Source organism: Schistocerca gregaria, chromosome X (genome assembly GCF_023897955.1).
Source record: "Schistocerca gregaria isolate iqSchGreg1 chromosome X, iqSchGreg1.2, whole genome shotgun sequence".
Taxonomy (NCBI): Eukaryota; Metazoa; Arthropoda; class Insecta; order Orthoptera; family Acrididae; genus Schistocerca; species Schistocerca gregaria.
Window position 1 is genome coordinate 116,767,400 of NC_064931.1, and position 26,144 is coordinate 116,793,543.

General features: G+C 38.7%; 1 protein-coding gene across 1 annotated transcript in view; it reads right to left on the reverse strand.

The window, feature by feature from the left end:
* Window positions 1–26,144, reverse strand: part of LOC126297921 (uncharacterized) — a 264,238-nt gene that overhangs the window by 158,542 nt on the left and 79,552 nt on the right. The window contains exons 5-17 of the mRNA XM_049989236.1: window positions 16,992–17,115; window positions 14,135–14,334; window positions 13,292–13,491; window positions 13,093–13,231; window positions 12,635–12,811; window positions 12,392–12,515; window positions 12,163–12,284; window positions 11,461–11,650; window positions 8,799–8,861; window positions 8,591–8,756; window positions 5,640–5,794; window positions 1,359–1,479; window positions 450–570 (exon numbers count right to left, since the gene is read on the reverse strand). Coding sequence (XP_049845193.1) covers window positions 450–570; window positions 1,359–1,479; window positions 5,640–5,794; window positions 8,591–8,756; window positions 8,799–8,861; window positions 11,461–11,650; window positions 12,163–12,284; window positions 12,392–12,515; window positions 12,635–12,811; window positions 13,093–13,231; window positions 13,292–13,491; window positions 14,135–14,334; window positions 16,992–17,115 — 1,902 coding nt within the window. The remainder of the gene's footprint in view (window positions 1–449; window positions 571–1,358; window positions 1,480–5,639; window positions 5,795–8,590; window positions 8,757–8,798; window positions 8,862–11,460; window positions 11,651–12,162; window positions 12,285–12,391; window positions 12,516–12,634; window positions 12,812–13,092; window positions 13,232–13,291; window positions 13,492–14,134; window positions 14,335–16,991; window positions 17,116–26,144) is intronic.

Consider the following 26,144-nt stretch of genomic DNA (forward strand, 5'->3'; position numbering starts at 1 on the left):
GTGGAATGAGTCTGGCATTTATGCCTGTGTTGTGCTAGACACTCTGTCTGCGGTCCGCACCATGTCAGATGCTCTGCCCGTGGTATGTGCTGACCAACAGCAACAACTATAGGCTTTTCTTCTATCAGTTGCTGTTCAGAATGCTGTGCACATACTTTGTGGTTATTATCTGTTGTCAATCTTGTTGTACAAAGTTGACATCAGGTCCAACAAACATGACGACACACCAGACTGAGACTGGCAACCAAGTCAGTGTTTGCCAAGCATTGTTTAGAACTCAGTGATTCTATGAACTCTAATGGTGCCAAGATTCCAACACAAGCATTGAGGTACTGGGACAGCGTCATCAAAGAATCTATTGAGATTAAGGTCATGGAGAATCTAATTAACCATGACACTGGTTTCCAGCTGAGTTCTTCCTGGAACCCAGCACTTCATTTTCTGAAGACACAACAGAGGCAACATCAAGACCCCACCGGACACAAGTATGAAGATGGAGCAAGAGAAAACAGCCCAGTGCACGTAACAAATGAGGCATGTGAAATGGTACCTCATATGACAGACCAATACCTGAGGACATTGTACTGAGTCTCAAGCAGCAATCTGAACATCAGCAGCCACTCCTAGCAGACAGGACCTTGTACGGAATGCCTGACATAGCACACCACAGCAAAAGCACGTCTTAGATCACAGGACGGCTTAAATTATGACGGTCAGATGATAAAATGTCTAGTGCAACTTGGACATCACTCTGAAGTTCATACAGCAAGATTGGCAATGGATAATAACCACAAAGTGTATGCTCAGCATTTGGAACAGCTGTGGCTAGAAGGAAACATTACAGTCACTACTATTGGTCAGCGCATACCATGGACAGAGCACCTGACACAGTATGGACCACAGACAGAGCATCTAGCACAACACAGGCACAAATACCAGACTTATTCCACAGTGGAATCAGTATCGAACAGCACCTAAAGAAGACTGCGAGTCACGCAGTTGAAATATTGTGCAAGAAAGATATGAATAACCTGCAGAAACCCGAATGTTCAACATGACAATGCCTTATTGGAAAATCCTGAAGAACTATGTCACGAGATTTTCCAGGGAAGAAATGTATTGGAATATCAGAAAGCTGGATAAGCTTTGACAAAGGAAGGTGAGACTGATCAGTCCTCTCTGTTTCCTGCTGAGACGCCAAGAGGAGGAGGTGGTTCCAGTATTTGCTAGAATTAAACATCACATAAATTCCAGAGCAGCCAGAAAGAGTGAAACATTAAGTGAGCTTAGCATTAGTCAGGGAGAGAGTAATATGAGCCGCCAAATTGCTGTGACATCCAGGGAGTTGCTGTGTCTACACCTTTTCATAGCAAAATCTGTAACCAGACACGACTGGGACTGAACTGATGGCACAAGTTGATGGTACCTCCTGGTCCCTAGCAGAGTGCTTGAGGAATAAATAAGTGTCCTATCAACTAGCTGAGTTTGAACGTCTTAACAACAAGGTCGCAGTATAACGAGAACACTCACATGGCTGTCAACTTGAGCAAGAATATATTTGTTGCACCCACCCTGAAAGTACTGTGCACGGGTCTTAATTCTGCAGTTAGCCAGAGCTATGTTCCTTTTGCAGCTTTCATCAGTGTAGTGGAGCAAATGGCTCTGAAACTTCCTGCCAGCGAGGTTGAACTAGTCCGACGAGCGACGTGTATGGCGCTCATCAAAACCAAGTTGCACAACTCAAATATCTCTGGTGAAGAGAGGTTGACCCCAAACCACTCCAGGAAGATGACAGCATTGTGGTGTTACCAGCAGATAAGGGGAATGTTACCGTCGTCCTACAGAACGCAGATTATGATTGTAAGGTGTGACAGCTTCTGGATGATCCGGCATACAGACCAGTAGAAAGGGACCCCACAGACGAGGTAGGATAGGAAGAATAGGGCTGTTCTAAAGGAAATCAGCCTTCCAGAAAAGACTGTTAACCAGCTAAGGGCAAAAGCACCGGTACCATCCACACTTTATTGCCTGCCTAAGGTGCATGAGGAATGGGTTCCTCTACATCAAATTGTCAGCAAAATTGGTGGAGCTTACTGCTTACAAGATGTTCTCACCATGTGTGGGGAAGTGTGCCCATCACATACGCAACTCAGAGGATTTCCTAGAACACCTAACCTCAGGCAGCTACAGATCACGGACTCTGACGTCATGGTTAGTTTCAACATGGTCTCCCTGTTCACCAGCATACCACTGAACTATTCACTTCAAGATGATTGGGGAAACATTCGACAGTACTCTCCTGGACTTATTCAGACAATTATTGACCTCAACTTACTTTCTATATGGGGGTCAATTCTACAAGCAAATGGGAGGGGTGGCAATGGGCAGCCCCCCTCTCACTGGTGATGACCTAACTCTTCATGGAGAGATTTGAAGAACAGGACTTACATCGGCCCAAGATCAACTGACACCCACCAAGATTAAGGCTCTACTAGAGAGTGAGAAAGATGACCTAGGTCTACAAAAACTGGGCATTTAGCATATATCAAGTGAATGTGGTATGGCATACATCAGCCAGATGACTGGGACCGTTGACACCAACGGCATACTACAATGAGACAGGTAACAAAGTCATTGATTGCCAAGCATTGTTTAGAACTCAGTCATTCTATGAACTATAATGATGCAAAGAGTCTAACACAAAGATTGAGATGCTGGGACAGCATCATCAAGGAATCTATCGAGATTAAGGTCGCAGAGAATTTCATAAACTGGGACACCAGCTTCCAGCTGAGCTCTGCCTGGCACCCGGCACTCAATCTTCTGAAGACGCAACAAAGGCAACAACAGGACTTAGGGGACATTAGTATGAAGATGGAGATAGAGAAAACAGCCCACTAAGTATAACAAAGAACGCACTTGAAACAGTACCTTAGATGACAGACCCAATACCTGAGGACATCCTATCAAGTCTCGAGCAACGATTTGAACACCAGTGGCCTGAAAATAACATTGCAGCTGCGGCTGGTGGGCACAGATCTTGTATGGAATGCCTAAAATGGCACACCACCGTAACAGGAGGGCCTAAATGACAACAATTGGAAGATAAAATTTCTAGCATGAATTGGGTGCCATTCAGAACTTCATACAGCAAGACTCACAATGGATAACAACCACGCAGTATGTGCACAGCATTCAGAACAGCCACAGATAGAAGAAAACACTACAGTTACTGCTATTGGTTGGTGCATACCACAGACAGAGTGCCTGTCATTGTGTGGACCGCAGACGGAGCATGTAGCACACCATAGGCATAACTACCAGACTTGTTCCACACTGGAATCAGTATCAGACAGCACTTGGAGAAGACCGCAAGTCAAGCAGTTGAAATATCATGCAAAAGGACATGAATAACTGGCAGAATCTCGATGGTACAGCATGTGTCGTCTCTCTGGAAAAGCCTGAAGAATGGCAGATTTGCTCAATGCAAGACCCTAAAATTTAATATACTCTCAAGAAATGTTAATTGATTAATTATGTATGGTAGTAATTATTATTTAAATGTAACAAACTTGAAATCTCATTTACTGTGTATAGTGAAAAGGAATCCATGGATACTACTCTTTCCAGATGTGATCAAAATTACTTCTGCTCACCTTATTGGCTGGAAGGAGAAATACCATGGCCAGGTTATGGACTTCACTGACCACAGGTTGTTTTTCCTTACCACAGACACTCTTCTTTTGTCTAGCACATATTATTAAACCTCAACAGTGAAGCAGCTGAATGTATGGGGACAGCAGATTTTACATGAAGAAATCTTTGATTATTTCACCTGTGGTCACATTCCCTGAATTCTCATAGACAATCTTTTATCTGAGTGTGTTACGTATCTGATTTGGTCAAATTTTTCATCCACTCTTCACATTCTTCATTTCCATCTTCCTGTGTAATCATACAAATTTTTTTCTGGACCTAAAATAATGACTTATGTCACATAAAACATTTGATTTTTCCATACGATTTTCACTATCCTTGTTTTAAAAGAAATACAGCTTCACTTACTTTTCTGTTAATTACTGTGTAAAATTTCATGTCACTCTACTCACATAGATTTCAATAACTTATTTTCTATCAAGGGTTCAGAGCTGTGTTTGACTTCTCTATTGCAAACAACAAGTTGACTGGCAAATGACATGTAGTTGAATCTTTGAATACTTCAGAATAATGTAAAAAGGTCAACAGGTGATGCAAATCATATTCTATGACTTGAGTTTATGTCCATACTTTTTATCAGAGGTAAATATGACTATTTTCAAAGCCAAATCTGCCTAGTTCACTACACACTATCCCAACTGTTGTTTGCCATCTGGTTTCTGTACAAATTGTAAATAGCATTTCGCTCCCCGTATTTTACCCCTGCCACCTTTAGAATTTGAAAGAGAGTATTCCAGTCAACATTTTCAAAAGCTTTCTCTAAGTCTACAAATGCTAGAAATGTAGGTTTGCCTTTCCTTATTCTTTCTTCTAAGATAAGTCGTAAGGTCAGTATTGCCTCACGTGTTCCAATATTTCTAAGGAATCCAAACTGATCTTCCCCGAGGTCAGCTTCTACCAGTTCTTCCATACGTCTGTAAAGAATTCGGATTAGTATTTTGCAGCTGTGACCTATTAAACTGATAGTTCGTTAATTTTCACATCTGTCAACACCTGCTTTCTTTGGAACAGGAATTATTATATTCTTCTCGAAGTCTGAGGGTATTTCGCCTGTCTCATACATCTTGCTCACTAGATGGTAGAGTTTTGTCAGGATTGGCTCTCCCAAGGTCGCCAGTAGTTCCAATGGAATGTTGTCTACTCCCGGGGCCTTGTTTTGACTCAGGTCTTTCAGTGCTCTGTCAAACTCTTCACGCAGTATTGTATCTCTCATTTCATCTTCATCTACATCCTCTTCCATTTCCATAATATTGTCCTCAAGTACATCACCCTTGTATAGACCCTCTATATACTCCTTCCACCTCTCTGCTTTCCCTTCTTTGCTTAGAACTGGGTTTCCATCTGAGCTCTTGATATTCATACAAGTGGTAAGATAACTACTTCTACAAAACTTCAATGTGGCTCTACACTTCCATCAAGCAAATAAAATACATGTGTAGAGAACATACAGGGTTATCAACACAAGAGTATAATGGCACCAATATGCTGCTGCTGAAGACAGTGTTAAGAAGGAAGAAAATTTCTACTTAACAAGTTCAACTAGAAAATGATTAGAAACTAACAGGGCAGTCAACAGCAAACATTTTGCTCTCTGGAGGGAGATGTGGAGGATACAGGTTCCTACATACTACAGGCTATGTTCTAGATAAATCTGTGCCACAAAAGACAACATGGAAGGGAAGAAGTGATTGCAGTTCAACAACTATTCTGCAAAATGATTAAAAAGAAAAGCAGAAAGAAGAGTATTGCAGCTTCAGGTGAATCTTAATCCTTGCTGAAAAGCAAATCCTGAATGAAGTCAAATATGTGTCAGGACAACTAGGTGAGAAGTGTTCACTTGCTGATTTCATTGATACCAAAATGGAAGGTGATAAACAGGAGGCAGAAACTGCTTCACAATACAATTCCTACTTTTGGCTAACATGCTGTTGCAAAAGTGATAGCTGCACAAATAAGTGCGTGTGCACTTTACAGATCAGCTCAAGACACACAACTATGGAAAGGCCACTGGATCTAATGTGAAGTTCAATATATTCTGTACCAAATATGCAGAAGCTACTTAACTGTGGAAAGGTCACTGGATGTAATGTGAAACTAAATATATTCTTTACCAAATAAGCACTAACCCCTCTTACAGCAACAGTTTATTGCATTTACTTTAACAACAATGCCTGGGAAGATAACCAGAGGACAGTGAATGGTTAAGTTCAAGCTGATGCAATGCTTTTTGATTGTTAGTGAATCTTCCAAGATGTATGGTCATGGTCCATAAAAATGTAAAGTCTCTGACATTTCATTCAGAGCTGGGCTGAACACCTTCAGGTGTGCTCCCAGTTCCGAGATGCTCAACGCAGTTCTGGACGACATGTCAGCAGTAAAACAGTTTAACAGACTACGACCATACAAGCAGGAAGATCCACCATTAATTAAAGTGTGTGAAAGCCTTCACTACATGAACGTTTTTTGTCTTCAAGAAAAAATTCAATGTAGTTGTGCACTGTCATCAAGTAAACACAATGCGCATGTAAGGAACATTCAGGGTTATCAATATAAAATCAAATAAAGGTAATGCAGGAGTAGGCCTAATAATGAATATAAAAATATGAATGCTGATGAACTTCTATGAACAGTAATATGAATGCAGTCAAGATGGGCAAGAAGTCAACACCCACCACTGCAATACAAGTTTATATGCCTACTAACTGCACACATTATGTGGAGACTGTAACACTGTACAATGGAATGAAAGAAATCAATTCAGATTGTTTAGTGAGACAAAAATTTCAATGTGCTGTGGGACTGGAATCTGACAGTAGCAGAAAGAAAAACAAAAGGAGAACATGGGTTGGAGAAAAGGAATGAAAGAGGAAGGTGCCAACTAAAATTTTGCACAGAGCAAAATTTATTCGTTGCTTAAGAAGCATGAAAGGAATTTGTATATGTGGAAGAGAGCTGGAGACACTGCACGATTTCAGATGGATTATATAATGATATGACAGAGATACTGAAACATGATTTTAAACTGCAAAACCCCTTTCCAGTGTGAGATGTGGACTGACAACTATTTATTAGTTAGGAGTTGCAGATTGAAACTGAAGAAACTGGAGAAGTTTATGATATGGAGATAGGACCTGGATAAATTAAAAGAAGCAGTGATTACTGGGAGACTCAAAGGGAGCATTGGGCCACGATTCACTGAAAGGGGAGAGGAATACAAAAGAAGACAATATGTCATTTTGAAGATTGTATAATGAAAGCAGCAGAGTAGTGAGTGTAGCAGAGAAACAACTAGGCAAAGACACAAGGTTCTGTGAAAATCCTTGGATAACATGTAAGACATTCAATTTAATTGACAAAAGATGAAAATATAAAATTGCAGTACATGAAATAGGCCAAAGGGAATACAATGTTGAAAAATGATATTACCAGAAAGTGAAAATTGCATGAATGGCTAAAAGAGAAATGTAAAGCTGTAGAAGCAAGCATGACTGTGAGGAAGATACATGTTGCATATAAGAAATTGAAAGAAACCCTTGCAGGTGAACAAAGCAGCTATATGAAAATCATAATCACAGATAGCAAGCCAGACTTATGCAAAGAATGAAAAGCTGTGAGATGGAAGGAATACACAGAAGGACTACACACAGGAAAAAACTGGAAGACAATACCATGGACAGGAAAGAGGAAGTACATAAATATGAGATGGAAAATATGATTGCACGAAAACAATTTGACACAATATTAAAAAACCTAAGTCGAAACACAGTACATGGAGTAAATGACATTCTCTCAGAGTTACTGATATCCTTGAGAGAACATACCATGACAGACCTATTCCACTTGGTATACAAGATATATGAAACAGGCAAAATACCTCAGACTTCAATAAGAGTGTACTAATCCCAGTTCCACAGGAGGCTGGTGTTGATAGATGTGAAGAGCGCAGAACCATCAGATTAATAATGCATGGTTGCAAAATTATTTACAGAAGAATGGAAAGAAGCCTATCTCAGGGAACATCTGTCTGGGTTCTGAAGAAATGGAGGAACACAATAGGCAATACTGACCCTATGACTTGTCTTAAAGGAGAGAATGAAGAAATGCAATATTACATATATGGCACTTGAAGATTTACAGAAAGCCTTTGGCAATACTGACTTGAATACACACTAATTCTGAAGGTAGAAGGGATAAAATACAGAGAGGAAATGAGTTTTCACGATTTGCACAGAAACTAGACTGCAGTTATAAGAGACAAAGGGTATGAGTAGTTGAGAAATGAGTGAGACAATGTTGTAGCCTATCTTTAATGTCATTCTACTTTACATTGAGGAAGCAGTATAGGAAACAAAAGAGAAATTTGAACTCTTAAGGTCTGTTAAATGGAAGGGATAATGTCTTGGAAAGAGGTCATAAGATGGATATAAAAAAGTAACACAAGATAAATGCAATTTAGTTAAATTAAATCACACCATGCAGAGGTAATTAGGTTAGCAAATGAGATACTAAAAGTAATAGATGAGTTTTGCTGATTGGGCATCAAAATAACTGAAAACAGACAAAGTAGGAGAGATATAAAATGCAGACTGGCAGTTACAAAAAAGGTGTTTCTGAAAAACAGAATGCTGAAGATTAGGTTGGTACATTGGATAAACAATGAAGAATTACTAAATGAAATTGGTGAGAAAAAAATTATATATAATATAAATAATTACTAAATGAAATTGGTGAGAAAAAATTATATGTTTACATTTGGTGACAAACTTCAGTTCCAAATATTGACATTTCTTCCTGCTGTTAAACTTAACTGTAATAGTTATAGATGTAAAACCTAAAGTAACAAATGAAAATTTGAGCCAGACAGGACTCAAACCCGTGTTTCTCACTATCACGAGCGGAACACGAATCCGAATTTCCTGCTTATCGTGAGCCTTACAACTTAGTTTCAATAACTGAAACTGTAGTTTGTCACAAAATATAAACTGCTGGTCTGTTATTTCTAATCCTGTGAAGCTGTTGCATGCAAGGCGAAGATGGTCCTATGACAAAAATCACAAAAATAATCAATGACTTCTCATTGCCTTGATTCTAAATCCTGCATGGGAATCATAAGATGTGCGAGTGTGGTTAAATGGATTGATAATCTATGAGAAGAGAATCACAGTGACTTTTGGAAGTTTGGGTTTGTCCGGAGACAGTGCTCAGATAGTCTAATTGGTAAGGTGACCACACGCGATAAGTAGGAAATCTAGGTTCAAGTCCTGGTGTGGCACAAATATTGTATATCACTTTAGGTAGTACATATATACCTAGCATAAATTTAAAAAAAGGCACAACTTGACTAAAAGAATCAATTAGGCACATCTGAGGCAACAGGGAATTGCCAGTTTGGTGGTAAGGGCAGAGTGGCACAACAGAGAGGGGGTGTGGGGGTGGGGGTGGGGGGTGGGGAGGGGTCACAGCAGATACAGATTGTATAGGAAGTCTACAGTTTGGGCAAAGTAAGCAGGTTCAGATGGCTGTAGGTTGCAGTCATTATGCAGGGAAGAAAATGGTTTCACAGTTTAGACTAGCATGGGGAGCAGCATCAAACCACTCTTTGGACTGGAAGAAGCTGCTGCCGCTGCCATTGTCATCGTCTCCACCACCACCACCACCACCACCACCACCACCACCACCACCACAACATGTCCAGATATACATAGAATTGCATTGAAGACTTTCCAACAAACAGAGTAGTATGTCATTGTAAATTGGAAGGCATAACCAGAGGTGGAAGTTGCATCTGGACCGACTCATGATAGTGTGGTTGGACCACTAATGATTATTTTATGCACAATTACCTGCCATATAATGTTTATACCTCTACAAGGTTGTCTGAAAACTATACAGTTGTACAGAGGAAGGTGAGATCATTAGAAAATTGTTGTAAAATACAGAGACTTGCTGGTGGCTAGTACATGGTGCCAATATATATCTACATGACTACTCAGCAATTCAAACTTAAATGCTTCACAAACCCACTTTTGGGCTATTTCTTGGTCATTTCACTCTCGAATATCATGTGGTAAAAATCAACATTCAAATCCCTCCATGCAAACTCTAATTTCTCTAATTTTATTACAATGGTAATTTCTCCCTATGTAGGTGTCAATCAAAAAGTAATTTGGCATTCAGAAAAGAAGGTTCGTGATTCAAATTTCGTGAAAAGATCACACCACACAAAAAACACTTTTGTTTTAATTACCGCCATCCCAATGTGTGTACTATATTTGTGACACTCTCTGGACTATTTAATGATAAAACAACATGAGCTGCCCTTATATGGATTTTTTCAATGTGTTAAGCATTCAATACCATACAGCAATAATCCAGAAGAGGGTGGACAAGTTTAGTGTTGACAGTCTATTTAGCAGATCTGTTGCATCTTTTAAATGTTCTGGCAATACAACAAAGTCTTTGGTTTGCCTCCCCACAACATTTTCTATGTGATGGTTCAAATTTAAGTTGTTCATAACTTTCACCCCTGTATATTTAATTGGATTGACAATCTTCAAATTCTTATGATTTATCATGTAACCAAAATTCAACAAATTTTTTTAGTATTGATATGAAAGACCACCCTTTTTATTGCTTTGTGTCAAATGCCATGTTTTGACAAGATATTTGTGTCGTGCAAAATAATTTTGCTATTCATTTTGGTCTTCTGCTGACTAGTAGATTGTAAATTACAGCATCATCCGCAAGCAATATACGAGGACTGCTCAGATTGTCTCCTACATTGTTCATATTGATTAGGAACAACAGAAAGCTTATAACACTCCCTTTGGGAATTCCAGATATCACATCTGTTTCACTTGACGTCGTGTCAATTACTATGCACTGCGACCTTCTGACAAGAAATCACAAATCCAGTCATAACTTGTCAACACTACTCAATACTTTGTGTGATTAAAGAGCCAGTTGTGTTTCACAAGAGGAAATAGAACAGGAGGCAAGAGGAAATGGGGAGGGAGGGCAAGGCAAAGAGGGTTGGGTGTAGAAGGAAGAAGGGTGGGGGCCAAGAGGAAGTTGGGAGAGGGTGGGAGCAAGAGGAAGTTGGGAGAGGGTGGGAGCAAGAGGAAGTTGGGAGAGGGTGGGAGCAAGAGGAAGTTGGGAGAGGGTGGGAGCAAGAGGAAGTGCGGGGGGAAGGGGGGGGCAAAAGGGAAGTGCGGGGGGGGGGGGGGGGAGGGCAAAAGGGAAGTGCGGGGGGGGGGGGGGGGAGAGGGCAAGAGGAAGTGCGGGGGGAGTGCAGGAGGAAGTGCGGGGGGAGTGCAAGAGGAAGTGCGGGGGGAGTGCAAGAGGAAGCGCGGAAGGAGGGAGGGACAAGAGGAAGCGTGCGAGGGGGGGGGGACAAGAGGAAGTGCGGGGGGGACAAGAGGAAGTGCGGGGGGGACAAGAGGAAGTGCGGGGGGGACAAGAGGAAGTGCGGGGGGGACAAGAGGAAGTGCGGGGGGGACAAGAGGAAGCGTGCAGGGGGGGGGACAAGAGGAAGTGCGGGGGGGGGGGGGACAGGAGGAAGCACGGGGGGGGGAGAAGAGGAAGCACGGGGGGGGGCAAGAGGAAGCACTGGGGTGGGGGGACAAGAGGAAGCGCGAGGGGGGGGGTCCAAGAGGATGCACAGGTGGGGAGGAAGTGAGGGGGGGGAAGGACAAGAGGAAGTGGCAAGAGAAAGTGTTGAAAAGAGGGTGGGGGGAGCAGCACGGCGAGAAGTGGGCAGCACGGTGAGAAGTGGGCAGCAAGGCGAGAAGCGGGCAGCAAGGCGAGAAGCGGGCAGCAAGGCGAGAAGCAGGGTTCAAGAGAAAGCGGGGGAAGGGGACAAGTGTGGTGTATAGTCCGCTTGCCCGGCAGACCTGCAACCCCTCTCATACCTGTGGTATACAAGCAGCCTAACCTGGAGGGGGTTACATCAACATACAACAGAGCTTCAACTACACATGCTGACTAGGCCACCAGGTGGCAGTGCAAGGTCCACTAATGACTGATGAACTGTCAGACATGTTTGTTTCTGCATATCACATGATTGCAAATAGTCGCTCTAGTATCTCTACAAGGCCTGGGTATTAAGGACGGCACAATGCCATTCCAAGTGAGTCTTACGCCAAGCTCCAGGTCGTGTGCTGACTGCACCTGTAGGTCTTAAGTTTTATTCGGAACACCGTTCTACTACCTAGTGATCTTTAGACTGTATCTTATTTTGTGACCAGCTGAATAGCAGACTCTGACTGTTCCATTATGAAGGCCTTCAGCCTAAGTTTGGACTTGTGCAAATTCAGTGCTAATCACGTGCATACTTTCACAAACTATCATTAGTGGTTAACTTTTCTCCAAATAGGCATTTTTTGTTGATGCATTTATTAATGGGACTGTTCTACATCATTTACCTGCACTGTGTTCTGATTTCACCTAATTGGTGTAAGACATATCAGTTGATGATGAAGATTTTTTGGTTCAAATGCCTGCATTGGCTCCATTGTCACTGCCAAGTTTAGTCGCACATCAATTGGCAATAAGGATTTTTCAAGTCCCTGTACCTCCATCAGCTCCAGTGCCAAGTATCATCCAACAGCAAGTGACGACGAGATATTTTTCAGTGAAGTTAAACTTTTATGCATGTTTTTCACCCTAGGTAGACAATGTCTTTGTGGCAACGTGAATCGTATGTCACAAAGACTTTGACAGTGACTTTTTGCACCAACATGTGTAGTTCCCAGTTGTCCATCCTCAACATGGAAGATATGCCCCATGTTTTATCTTTGCTATCCAATGTACAGCAGAAGCAGAGACACATTATGAAACAGCTGGTCAGCATCTCCATGGTACTTGGGGTACTCGGCTACCATCCCAGATGCTTCTTCAGGGTCAACCACTTCCGAACGTAACTGCTACAGCTTCCTGCTTCTTACACGGCACCAGAACCCTTGGCCAGCAGCATTCAACCTCTGTCCGACCCTGGATAAGGCCCCTGACACTCCTGTAGCAGGGTAATCCACTGCCCGACAACACTGCAACAGTTTCCTCCTTATAAGACTCTGAACCTGCATCCACATCTGCCCTGACGCACAGTCCTTTCAATATCTCTCAGAACCACACCTCCATAATTGTGCCGATTCCCTACCCCCTAGCCCATTCTTGTGCCTTATCCATGCAAAAAAATGTCTAATCCAGTCTTCCATGTCTAATCTTAGCAAACTTTTTGAGTTTCCTTTGCAAGCATGATCACTGTACTCATTTTCCTATTTTTCTGGTGCTTCCACAGTGAACTACACCTTCCAGCCCCAATCATTTTCCTTCCTCGGTGTTCCTGCACCTGTCTATGCTCTAGAGGTACAATACCCTTCAATTTCAAGTGTTCCCGCATTCACCTCTGCCATCGAGCCACACCCGTCTGCCCTGTGAGCATTAAGATACATCCCAAGTGCTACCGAATCCCCGTCTGGCTTCACAGTATCATTAGTTCCCATTTTCCAGGCTTCTGCACTCATTTATGTCCTCTGTCCCAACAGGTTAACTTTTCACATGTTCCCACTCTCACTTCCACCCTCTGTACTCTGCAATTTTCCTTTCCAAGTGCTCCTGCCTTCACATCCACCTTCATATAGTTTTTCCATGTCCTTTTTACAGTTGTTTTGCAGCAATTTCAGCCATCTATGTCCCATACCCCTACTCCGATTTCCATAATTATTTGTTCCAGACTTAGATTTCGGCCATCCCAGAGCCAGGTACAACACCAACCTGCCACAGCCTCAACAGGGTTGAAGCCCACAGCTTCCAGGAACATCAGCCCCACTCCTCTCCTGGTTCCCATGCTGATGGATGTATCCCAGTGTCCTGAGTCACCAGTTCCAAGGAAGGCCACATGCCAGAGAGCGGGGAGCCATGGAGAGTGAGGAGCAGTAGTTAAGTAGGGGTGTAGGTGTTGAGAAAGGGTCCGAGAGGCAAGGACTGTACAGCCTTAGGGAGGGAGGGAGGGATGGAGGAAGCTAGGGAGGGGGAGCAGAGAGGGAGGGAGGGAAGGGGGAGAGAGAAAGAGAGTTCAAATGTAGTAGGATGGTTTAGAAGAAAACACGCTGTACAAACTGAAGATTAAACACATGCACAATGGGGCGCATGACTGTGGCCTATTTCCCTTTTTTCTATTCTGGATGGAAAACTCCCTCCTCACATTAAAGGCTTTTGTTTTTATCAGTAAATTGATGGATTTCTAACTGTGGAAGCATGACAGTCAGAGTTCAGTCCCTAGTATATCTAATAGTTAACATTTATTTATGTTTGTTAAGTTTTGAATTTATTATTTTACGCTCACATTTGAGACTTTCAAATTTATCTTTGGTCTCTATATTTCATACATAAAAGCAATCTATATAGATTTACTGACCTATGAATTGGCTTCACAATCCCAGTAGCAACAGGACTTGATTGTGTAGCTGTAGCTGGTATTGCACCAGCTGCCACTGAGGTGTTGAGGTTTGCTGGGATTGACAAATGGTGTGTCACCATGCCAGCTGCCACATGTGTAGGTACTGCAGTCACTGAACTGGGGCTAGGCATTGAAACTGATACTTGGAATGAATGCCCCTGAAATTCACCAAATTAGAATATATATGACAAAAACGTGAAAAATGTTAAATTTACATGTTCGGGCTTGGATATTTTCACTTCATAACCAAATTAAAAATAAGAGATTTTGATGTCACTGGCACAGCAGGGCAGATAGAGTCATCTGCTACATGGTGTTGCACAAGTAATTTTATGTAATTTATATCATAATATACTTGTTGCATTATTTACTTTATTATAATTCCAGTTGAATCTGTAATCAGGTTATTAATTTTGGTCAATAATTACCATCTTCAGACCTAGAAAATATAGGCACTCAGAGGTAGCGTAATTTGCAAAATATGTCTAATCATACAAAATTTAAAGCAAAAAACTATAAAACTATAAACAACTGTACAATATATCCATACCAGAGTAAAAATATGTTGCATTCCACATCTCACACTATAACATGTGATGGTACAGTCAAAATCATAGCCATTTTGGCTTCGTCAAACAAATAAAATTATGGTATTTAAAGAGCATCACTGAAGCCTAAATATTGCACATGAAGTGACACTCAAGTATTACCACACTGCAGTGTCAAGAACCCAAGCACACGGTTTACATGACTTCAAATTAGTAAATTCCTCATACTGATGTATATAAAAATTCAGTTCACATTTTAAATAAGGAAATGTAGAAGATAAAATGGAAATGACTGTGCTTACATCTCATATAATACATTTAGCGGGAAAGCCAGCTTTATTAAAATAAACACATATGTTACACGATTGAAACAATTTAATTACAGAAAGACTTACAGCTCACTAGTGAAAACATTATCAAATGTTAACAATATGCTCATGCAACATGCTTGCCAGACAGGAACTCGCAATAAACCACAGGCACAACAGTGAAATGAAATAAAAATGTCACTGGATGTCACAGCATAATTTCTTCCAAATTTTAAATCTAATGTTACTGTGTCACACATAAGACAATGACATGTTTGGCAAATAGCACTTTTATTCAAAAAAAAAATTGTGAGTTCACAAGTGGCCATTGAACTGGCAGAGAGTAGCCTACCAGTACTGATATAGATTTGTATAATTCAATCATTTGAATATCTTAAGTAGTACATTTACTACGAAAATTTTTTGACAAACATTTTAATAACACATTTTTGCTAGTTACACTTCGTGTTTTACAAGTGGATAAGCTATAATTAGGCTCCTGTGTCCAATGACATTTTAATATTTTATCGTTCTTCTTGGGGGAATTGCTTTTGGAGGCTGCCAATTTGTCGAACACTTTGTGGGAGTTAATGTATTTTCTTGGTTTTATTTATCAAGGTGTAGAGTTTTTCTCTTTTTCCTACATTTTCCTCTGTTTTTCTCTATGTGTATTTTAATACTGATTGTCTTATAAAAAGATATTGTGCATTGTACACAAAACTGCTTAATTTATTTGACAATAAAAAATCACTCATGCTCTCAAGAATAGATAATACTGTTTTTCATTAACATTTTTAACATTGTACCATTACTTTTATGCAAGTGATTTTACCCATTCTTGATCAGCTAGCAGAATGCACAAACACAGCCCTGTCAACTAAAAAATGTGTTTTATTTATGACTCAAACATTTGAAATATCATGAATAGTTATATTTACAGTGGCATGGGATTCCTGATGTGGAATAGATATATCTTTTTAGACTGTATAATTTTATAACATCTATTTTAATGTATTGATACTTTATAATTATGGTTGTTGTATGGATGATGCATGGCAGTGATACTGTGGCATCCAATAACATTTTCTTTCCCTTTTACTGAGGTTAAACTGTGAGCTCTTGTCTGGTGGGCATCTTGTGTGAGCACATTGTCCACATTTGATAAAGTTTTCGCTGGTGAGCTGTAATTTTTTTCTGTAATTAAATTGTTTCAGTTGTGTAAAGAGACTCCGTAATCTTCTAACAAAGATGTTTGTTTTAATAAAGCATTCTTTCCCATTAAATTTATTCTATGACGTGACAGCACAATCATTTCATCTTATCTTCTGAATTTCCTTTCATAAAATGTGAACTAAGTTTTTGTACACTTGATTATAAGGAATGTACTTCTGCAAAATCGTGTAAACTGATGTGCTGCAGCATCTAGTGGGCTAGGATGGAGACATGTTACTTGCCGCAGCACAGCAGTATAACTGAGTGTATCTTCATGTGCAGTATTTATACTTCAATGATGCTCTTCAGATGCTATAATTTTATATAACTGATCAAGCCAAATTGGCTAATGATTTTGACTACACAATCACATGTAACAGCATGATATGTGTAATGCAACACATTTTTACTCAGGCATGAATATGTTGTGTAGTTGCTTTATAGCTGTCCTCTGTTTTACATTTATGTGGTTAGGAGTTTGTTTTTTTATTAGGCTACCTCTATGTGCTTATGTCTTTTAGGTCTGAGGTTGATTACTATAGATCACAATTGATAACCTGATTGCAAACAAACATTGTCATCTGAAAGTGGAAGAAAAATAAAGCAAATACTTTCCTGGATTGCTGGAAACTTTCATGACTATGCCACTACTTGCAGTAGTGCATTGTCGTACACTTAATACACTCTAGTATTTTATGCGATAAAGCTAATACGTCATGTCAAAATCTCCCAAGTGCATTTACATACCTGATCACTTGACTGAACTTCAATCTTGTATCCAGGTGGAAGGAATGTATTGAATCCTACAATAAGTTCAGGATGTCCTTTGAAGAGATTGGAAACGCGCTGTATAACGCCTGGGGTATCAATACTGGAACAATAAGACCATTTCAAAATGCTTTGATGCAATACAATACTATACAAGGAGCTCAAAGAACATCATAAAGTTCAAAATATCAGCTCTTAGCATTTGGCGATTCTGGTTCAAAAGATTAATTCCTAAGTGTCTTACAAGTCGTATTTTTGGCACAAAAGGAATTTTATTGCTTGTTTATGAGTGCCGAGCAGTTCTCAGTTATCTTTATTATTCTACTGGGTTGTTACTGTAAACAAACTTCAATATAGTTTTCATTAATTTTCATTCAGCTGAGTCACAGTATTAATGACACTGATCACCTACTATGTCGAAAAATAGTGAGAACTTGTTAAAGAAAAGCCTGAAATATCATTAATTATGATATTTTAAAAATGGTAGAAACTGTCGAAGCAACAACAATAAACAACATGTCACACAACAGTTACTTCAGTGCACAAATATTAATAATGGACAAAGTGTGGAGTTCAATTATCGATTAGTTATGGAATTTTTTTCTGTAATTTATCACTCCTTCCATCTCTGGCAATCATCTGTCTATATGAAAAATACCAAGGTGCATCATGGTTTGGTTCCACATTAAACTATAGAAACTCCTATAACAACCAGAGAAAAGCAGAGGATATACCACCTCCACTAAGGACCATGCCTAATAAAACACTGCAGTATTCAAATCTATTTTGGGTCAAGCCCAACTATAGTAACAACAGGCTAAGAAAATAGAACGTGTCAGCAATGGCCTGCAAGTTGGGACAATCGTTGCATTATCTTGAAATGATATGGACAATTATGGAATACTCAGCTCAGGACAGATGGATTTGATTAACATGAATCATCTTCACAAGAACAGTTTTATAATTTCCAAGATATTTTAGGGATTTTAAACAGTAATAATACACTGAAGTATACATGAATTACTCAACTCTGAATAATACAGTTGACTATTGAAATTCACTGCAGCCAATTACATTCATACAACTCTATTAAGTCGGCCATAAGTATGACTGCAGGGAAATTGAGTTTGTGAGGATAACGTCAAATGGAGAGTTTGCCATTCCACTATTGTTGAAAAGTACATAAGGGAGCAGTGCATATTTTTTTTAATAGTAGTTGAGAATGTGCTCAATACAGTACTTAACAATGTTCTCAAAACGTAAAACTTGTTCCACTGTCTTGTGTTCACTGAACAGGTGCTGCTACTTCCTTTAAACAAATTCAAGTTGTAAACCTCATAAGTAAGTAGATAGATAATGCAATGTTAGTGTAAGGATCCCTAGTGCATGAACTATCACTGTGTATGGTCAGGATTACTCAGTAAGGTACTAAATGTATTCTTTCTGCCTGTACTGAGTAATTACAAAATAATATGCCACACACATCAAGGAATGAATGTAAATGAAGAACACAAGTTTTGCTCTAACATGATTGTAGACTGTGGACAATATTCTAACACTAAATGTATCTTCATTTAGATTCAGCTGCAAATACTCCATGTGTTTCTTCCATGAGGCCATATTATATACCTCCAGTCTCCACGAATCTGGTTCTTCTGATTCACTACTTGCACCATCATCATAAGAGTGGTAATGTCAGTGCAAACAGAATTTTGTTCAAGGAACTGGATGTTCTATGGTTTTTGCCACTGAGAGTCAATCACAGCTATTTGTGCCTGTGGGTGCACACAGAGAATGCTGGTCAACCTCCAGTCAAGATGCAGCAGTAACCATATGAAGAGAGAGCTGTGCACACACTAGCTGCTCTACGCTCTTATCTCAAACAATCTTAAAGAAACTACTAGATAAAAAATTCAATCTTTCAAATTTTATAGGCTCATTTGTTAGCTCCATTATGAAGCAGCTATCATTTATTGTGACACTTCAAAATTAAGATTGAATAGCTTGCAATTAAAAATAGGAGTCACTATGAGTTTATGTTTTGTGCATTTTAGGTCATACATTGCTGGGTATGAAATGTGGCAAGTGTGAACTATTCATAACATCCATTGTATCTCATGAACAGTTCAAGATGTTGAAACGTGTTTTTGGCAAATCACAGCACTCCAAGAGGAGAGTATTTTGCCACATGGTTAACACGTAAAATTTTCTTATCTACCACAATATATAAGTAACTACAGATCTTACCATCATAATAATGTAACCAATAGCTGGTGAAATGAGAAATGGTGTGGGTTTGAAACAAATTATGTAAAGAAATTGCACATTCATTTTTTTTTCTTTTTTTTCTTTTTTTTTTAATTTTTATCGAGAAAGAGCTTTTCACAAGTCATCATTGTGTTGACCCGAGTTGCTTTTTTAATAACACAAATTTCATGATTCTGTTAAACTGCGATGTTCATATTCATCTAAAGTTTGAAACTTTCATTTCTTTCTTTATTGCAAAATTAACTATTCCTAACTGCATTACAATAAATCATAACTCCTAATCTTTTCTTGGTAATGTATTGTGTTCCCTTCAACTTTATTGCAAATCTCTGCACTTCAGTTTATGTCTTCAGTTCATTCAATTATAATATAACAACTGTATATGGTAACGCACTTCAAGTAATTTCCTCTTTCTCTGATTTTTACACTGTTCAAATTTCAGTTTCATGCAACATACTGTACATTATTTACATAATTTCATATATCTTTACTTAATTTTAGAGTAAACATTTTACACCACCAGACTTCTCATGCAAACGAATGTATTTATATTACTACAATTTTTACCTACATCTTCAAAAATTCATAATTGTTATGTTTTTTTTGGGAAAAAAAGAGAAAGCTGCCCACCAACTGGAAGAAGAAGAAAGGGCAGCCCACTGACAACAATAGCAACAGAGGTGGAGATCTAGCTCACAATGGGGGAAGGATGTGGGACGATGCTGATGTGTCCTTTTCAAAGTAGCCTTCCTGACATTCACCTAAATTTATTTCAGAAAACCATTGAAATCCTAAATCTGGATGGGCAGACAGGATCTAAATTTCCATCTTCTTGAATATGAGTCCAATGCCTTACCACAGCACCACCTCACTTGGTCCCAATCTGAAAATTTGAACACCACTGTGCTTTAACTGGCATGGTCCTATTCCCTTGCCTTCCTCTAACCTAGCAGCTAACTTACTCATCCAGTTATGGGGAACACACAGTTTAACCTGACCTCTGAACCATAGAGAAAAGTTGACCAGGCACTGAAACACAGATCTTTGGATATATGGTCTGAAACTTATCCATCCACATGAAACTAATATTTTTCAAATCATACAAGTTCCATTCTTTAACAGCTTTCAATCAAAAGTTAAAAACAGTTTATGTCAGCCCACACCACTAGCTCATAAACCTTTTGAAAAATTTAGAAAATAATTCCCAACACACAGTCCATATCAATACAGGCTGGCAAAGAAAAAAAAATCTTACCTTCATAATCTCAGATATCATTGAGTTTAACATGCATTAAAACACAAGTCAATGTAAGAAACCCTTTTTATTTTTAAGTGGCAAACCCATTTTTTTCTTTTTATTTTGTTTTTGAACTGTTGATCAATACTGTAAAGTACTATATTCCCTGAAAAAGAGAGTTTCCAATTTCCAATTTGACAGGTTTTATAAATGTCCAAAAATTTTGCCACACAACTTAACTATTTCCTATTACCACATTCTCACATATTGGTCTCATGAAATAAATATCTAAGTTTCATTTGACAAGATATTTTAATTATTAAAAACAAATCACATACACAACTTTAAAAAAAACTAGGAACAACCAAAATATATTTGGAAGTTGCAAAATATATAAGTTCCATGAACACCGCTGAGAGCTGAAATTATTTCAATAAACTAAAAACATGTTCAGATGAATAATTATTTTCATTTTATATTTCTGCAAAACACTGCAGGCTGGAAGTGAGTGCTAGTCCTAGGGCCACTGCCTTGCAAATGGAAATCTACATACAGCAGCTGGTCCATGTGGTATCATAAAGTTGAAAATGATTTCACTTAACTAACAACTCATATCTGTAACGTGTGCAAATACACTAGTCACTGTCATACACACAACACAAACATTCTACTTAACGGATTGTGAATGTGAGTATAAAGTTGCTTTTTCTGAGATTTTCTAGGACAAAATGAAATTTCTTTCTGCTGTTTGAAGTTTATGCAATGTAAGTTTGGTCATCATTTGAGTTCACACATGTGTCTTCTGAATTTCTTTCACACTGTTAATTTGGTTAGATCATTCTTCTGCCTTCTGATATTAGAATTCTACAACTTTGGGCAATCAGATGAAGCTTGTTGATGTGAACAATTTTACCATACTTGTAAAATCCTTAGCATTCTGAACTGCAACTGTACTAAAGGTGGACATATGTTTTGTACCACAGTGTTTCAATAGGGCCTCTTATACTATCCCATGACCAGTAACACTGTACACCCATTCCATTGGCACAAACAACTATGTGAATTCAGATAGTTGGTAATGATTTTTGAAATGATTGGGGGCACCATCTGAAATAACATTGATTTACTCTGCTTGTGATTGCAACAACTGAAGAATTTTACATACAACCAACAATGTATGTGCTGAGTCATGTCCTTTATCATAACCTATAACTGCAACATTCGTGGTGGTTTTTAACTCTACATCACAGATCACTAATAACTTCATATGGCCAACCAAGGTGCCATATGTCATGTCTTTAATGATATTCTTCAAAGTTAGCATGAAAACGTCAAAATTTGCACAATATACAGATAAGCACAAATCTCTATGTTCATTTGTGGGACTATCTATTTATGATGTAGTACATAAAATTTTGATCTTCCAATGTGGGATATCAAATGTTCCTTCTTTTACGCTGCAAAAAGTTATTAAGTGCAGAAATCTTTTCACTTTCACCACTTCTGTTCCTGTTACTACTACACTGATAGTGTATTTTCTATTGGCACTCTGTCGAGAACAGCCTGGCTTATTTCCCAGATAAAACAACTGCACAGTTTGAAGATAAGCTTTATTCATAGGAAGGCTTTGTAAGGGTCTTTTACAGCTCTCGCATTTCTTACTTTGTCCACCATGTACTTTGATGCAGCTGGAATGCAGTATGAAATGTTCTTCATTGAAAAGAATACTGGGACTATTGTTGGAACTTGCACATCTTCACTGAAGGATGCACACAATTCAAATGCAGAATTGATATTTTACAAAAGTTTTGACAAATTTCTCAAGCTACTTTTGATTTATTTTCCTCTGAAGAGGAATTTCTACTTTGAAGAAAGTGGTCAGTTTTGTTTTTGTGTAATTACTCAGAGCTTCACTAAACTCACTGTGCATTCTTTGTAGGTATACCTGATGACTTGCATGACTTAACCATGGTTTCTTAACAAGACTAAGACCAACCACTACAGCTGCTTGATTAAGGGAACGTAACTCTTCCTCAGCAGATATAAAATCTACAAAAGTAACATTGTGGGAGCCATCTTCTTGTTCACTTACTGTTATTGTTGATATGATGTCACAAGATTTATAACACAGAGAGTAATCACTAAAAACATATTTACTTTGAACCAGACTTGAAATCATCATATCAATTAGCACAATGTTCACAAAAGCTCAAAGGTACTGCTGGACAACAAATTTAGTTAACTGCCTCTTTATAACTGAATGTCAATTCCAGTGTCCTCCCTTTCATGTAATATGCCAAAAACAGAGAATTGTTTGTATGTATGCAGTTTGTGCTTGAAAACTATTCTATATTCTGTAATTATCTGGAAGCTTCTTCACTCTCCCATAATTGTTTGGAAGGTTTTATGTCATACAATCCAGGGAATACAGTATTCTTCAACTATATGGCAAATAGGATTGACAGTTTTGAAAAATATTGAATTTTAACGAAGACATATAGGATTTTAATATTTAGGGGAAAATTAAAAGTCATAAATGTTGATTGAGGCACCATCTTCGATGGGCTGTATTTCAGGCTACGATTTTTTTAAAAACAAAACTAGGTAAAAAGAGGTTTCTGACTTTGTACTGAATTTTAACATACGCTAAATTCTATAATACCTGAGGCTCAAAACATAACCCATATTCCTGCCTGAATCAATGTAGATTATACCTAGTACAATTTTGGCGAACATTAGCACAATTAAATTTAATACCATTCTTGTAATAAACACAAAGCAGTGTTTCACTGATGATGCCACTAAGATTGCATTATGATACATTATTGGACAAAAGATACAAATTAAAAGGTATTCAATCTTTGTCAGATTTGACAGCATAATGTCCCATCAATAATGAAACACACCTCAAATGTTTGTCAGCTCTTCATACAAAAATTGTTTGCAAAACCTAGTTTGAAATGCAAAGCAAATTTCTGTTAAGAAAGTAGCATATTTGCCACACATACAGAAATTAAAAATATTTATAAATAACGTCACAGCCAGTACCCACCGCATCCTTTCACACACATAAACACAACAGAACTAAAATGGTGGGCAAGTAATGACCAGCGTCCAGAATGAGCTTTAGAACAGAGAATGGAGTGGCGCGCTGTAACTTACCACCAATAATACTCATTCCACTTATAACCACAATAAACTGTGCACACTTCAGAAAAAAGTAAGCATATTTACCCCAATATATGGTAGCCGTGAAAATATGTTGTGCCCCAGAATAGTATTCCAGGAGGATATTAAAAAACATCGAAGTTCTTCCCTGGCAAATCCAGAAGCGGTGCAGAACAAGCCAATGACTAGTGGAATTTCAGCAAGAGAGAAATACTGATTGACAAGCAGTGAATACAGAAGCTATTGCAACACTCCGAACTGGCAGAGTGCCCTAGCAAGCAGACGTAGCACAATGGCTGCATGGCAACAGGAGGATACCATCATAATGGTGTCTACACAAGTCACAGGAAAGCCCAGGTCTATCTTAAGAGTAACTAATCAGTTACCAACACAGCAGAAATAAGCAGAAGATGCAGCGCTTTGAAGATGGCAACTGTGTACTTGTGATTAATAAATATATAACTGACAGTAATGTTTTCTTACACTTTTGAGTATCTCACAGATCCTCACTGCCGCATCCTGCACAGCGCAATCCTTACGACTGTAGGGGCCACAGACTGCCACTCTATAATAAGATGTCCCACCCCCTTTTTTTCAAAGAGGTAGCTTGAGAAATGTTTATCTTTAACATATTCTGACTAATCCAAATTGAAAACTGTTTTACTGATATAAAGTATGTGGCTAAAAAGTTAGCATTATAACAATTCTAACCTGATGTCATTTATTGATTGTTTACATTTTGATAATACATGGAGAAATAAAATAAACAAAAAGAAATGGTTTACACTAGAACCATTTGGCTGTTGTGGATGAGTTGACTTTAACTTGTCTTGTTCTGCCACTCCCCAGGTGCTGAGGACATGTTCAAACAAAGCCTCTGGGTTTTCCTTAAATGTTATTGATATGTTTCTGTGTCCCATTCCGCCAACCCTCTCACTGCTGTGGACAAGTTATTTCCACATCTTGATGAATAAAAAAGTTTAGAGTACTTATAATACAACATACGTGCCTCTTTGTGTGCTATCATTTCCAAAAAACTTCCTTTCAATAGCTGGAACAATTTATGAAATGTAATGATTGTTTTGACCACACGGTTCCCGAAGTGCACAGATGGAACTGGTTGCACTGTGTGCTTCTATCTGCCAGATATAAAAACCACTATCTCGAGAATAAAATGAGGTACCACTGTGCTCTCAGTTTTAAATGAAATTTTGATACCTTATTTTCATTTCATACACAGTAATTTATGGGCTAAAATCTACCATACACAAAATCTACACAATGCATTTTGCCTCTGCAAAGTCATAAAAATTCATGCAACTTTTTATTCAATATAGCACAGTAACAACGACAAATAACGAAATGAAGTTCAGTCCTATATCAAAGGAAGATATCAGACTGTAAGCTGTGCAAAAACCCAATTTTTTCACCAAATAGTTTTTTTTTTTTAAATCTGAATGCAATCTCTCAGCATAGGCAGCAGCATTAAGGGAGAAATAACAGTGACAACAAAGCCACCCTCAGCACAGAATATAAATAGCACACCTGTAGCAGTTAAAGGGTTAATTTTTATCTTCACTTCCTTTTCTGCCTGCTATCCATACCAGTCTTCTGTGGCATCACTATTGTTGGTCATCATCAGCCCATCAATGGTATCACAGCACATCAAAATAAACGGGCATCTAAGCAATGTTGCCCATATAGCCTACAACATTGTCTTTCCATTTCCTTTGATGGATTATGTAAGGCTATTCCACATGTAGTTTCTCATCAAATGCCTTGGGAAGTCACTGAGCTAGTCTTATTCTTCATTGTAACATATGTCCCTCCCTCTTTCCCAGCCTGATGCACCAGCCAATACTTGATTTGAATTTCATGACACATGCAGTTCAATAATTCCTCTTTATCTCCAGCATCTTCATCTTCATGCAGATAATTTCCTGAGTAGTCGAAAAGCCTTTACTGTGTTTCTCCTGCATGTACTGTACAACCTGATGTTGCAATTCATGAAATCTTCCCTGCTTCAGTCCCCAGACAGTTTAGCATGTAGAATTGTTATTCTTTAATTTATTCTTTATCTGATGCAACCTACAAACATTTGCTTCTGTGACAGAAAATTTTCTTCCTCCTGTACAGTTTGTTGTATCGCCTGTAGGAACACACTGTAAAACACAGACTCGTAGATCCACATTTGTTAACAAAATCACAGGTGTAATTTGCATCCATTGTCACTTGCTACGATTTACAGTTCTTAAAATCCAACAATACAATCAAACTGAATGACAGCAAACAATTGTCCTCTCAGTTCCCTATGGCAGAAATTGCACCACTTCAGATTAACATTGCAGCCAATGTGGAAAATCAACAGTGCTGTACAGCAATAGCAGCCTTAGTACCATTGTTGACACTCACGTTTCATTTGTTGTGCCACATTTCAGTTGTTGGGTGTGAACATCTTT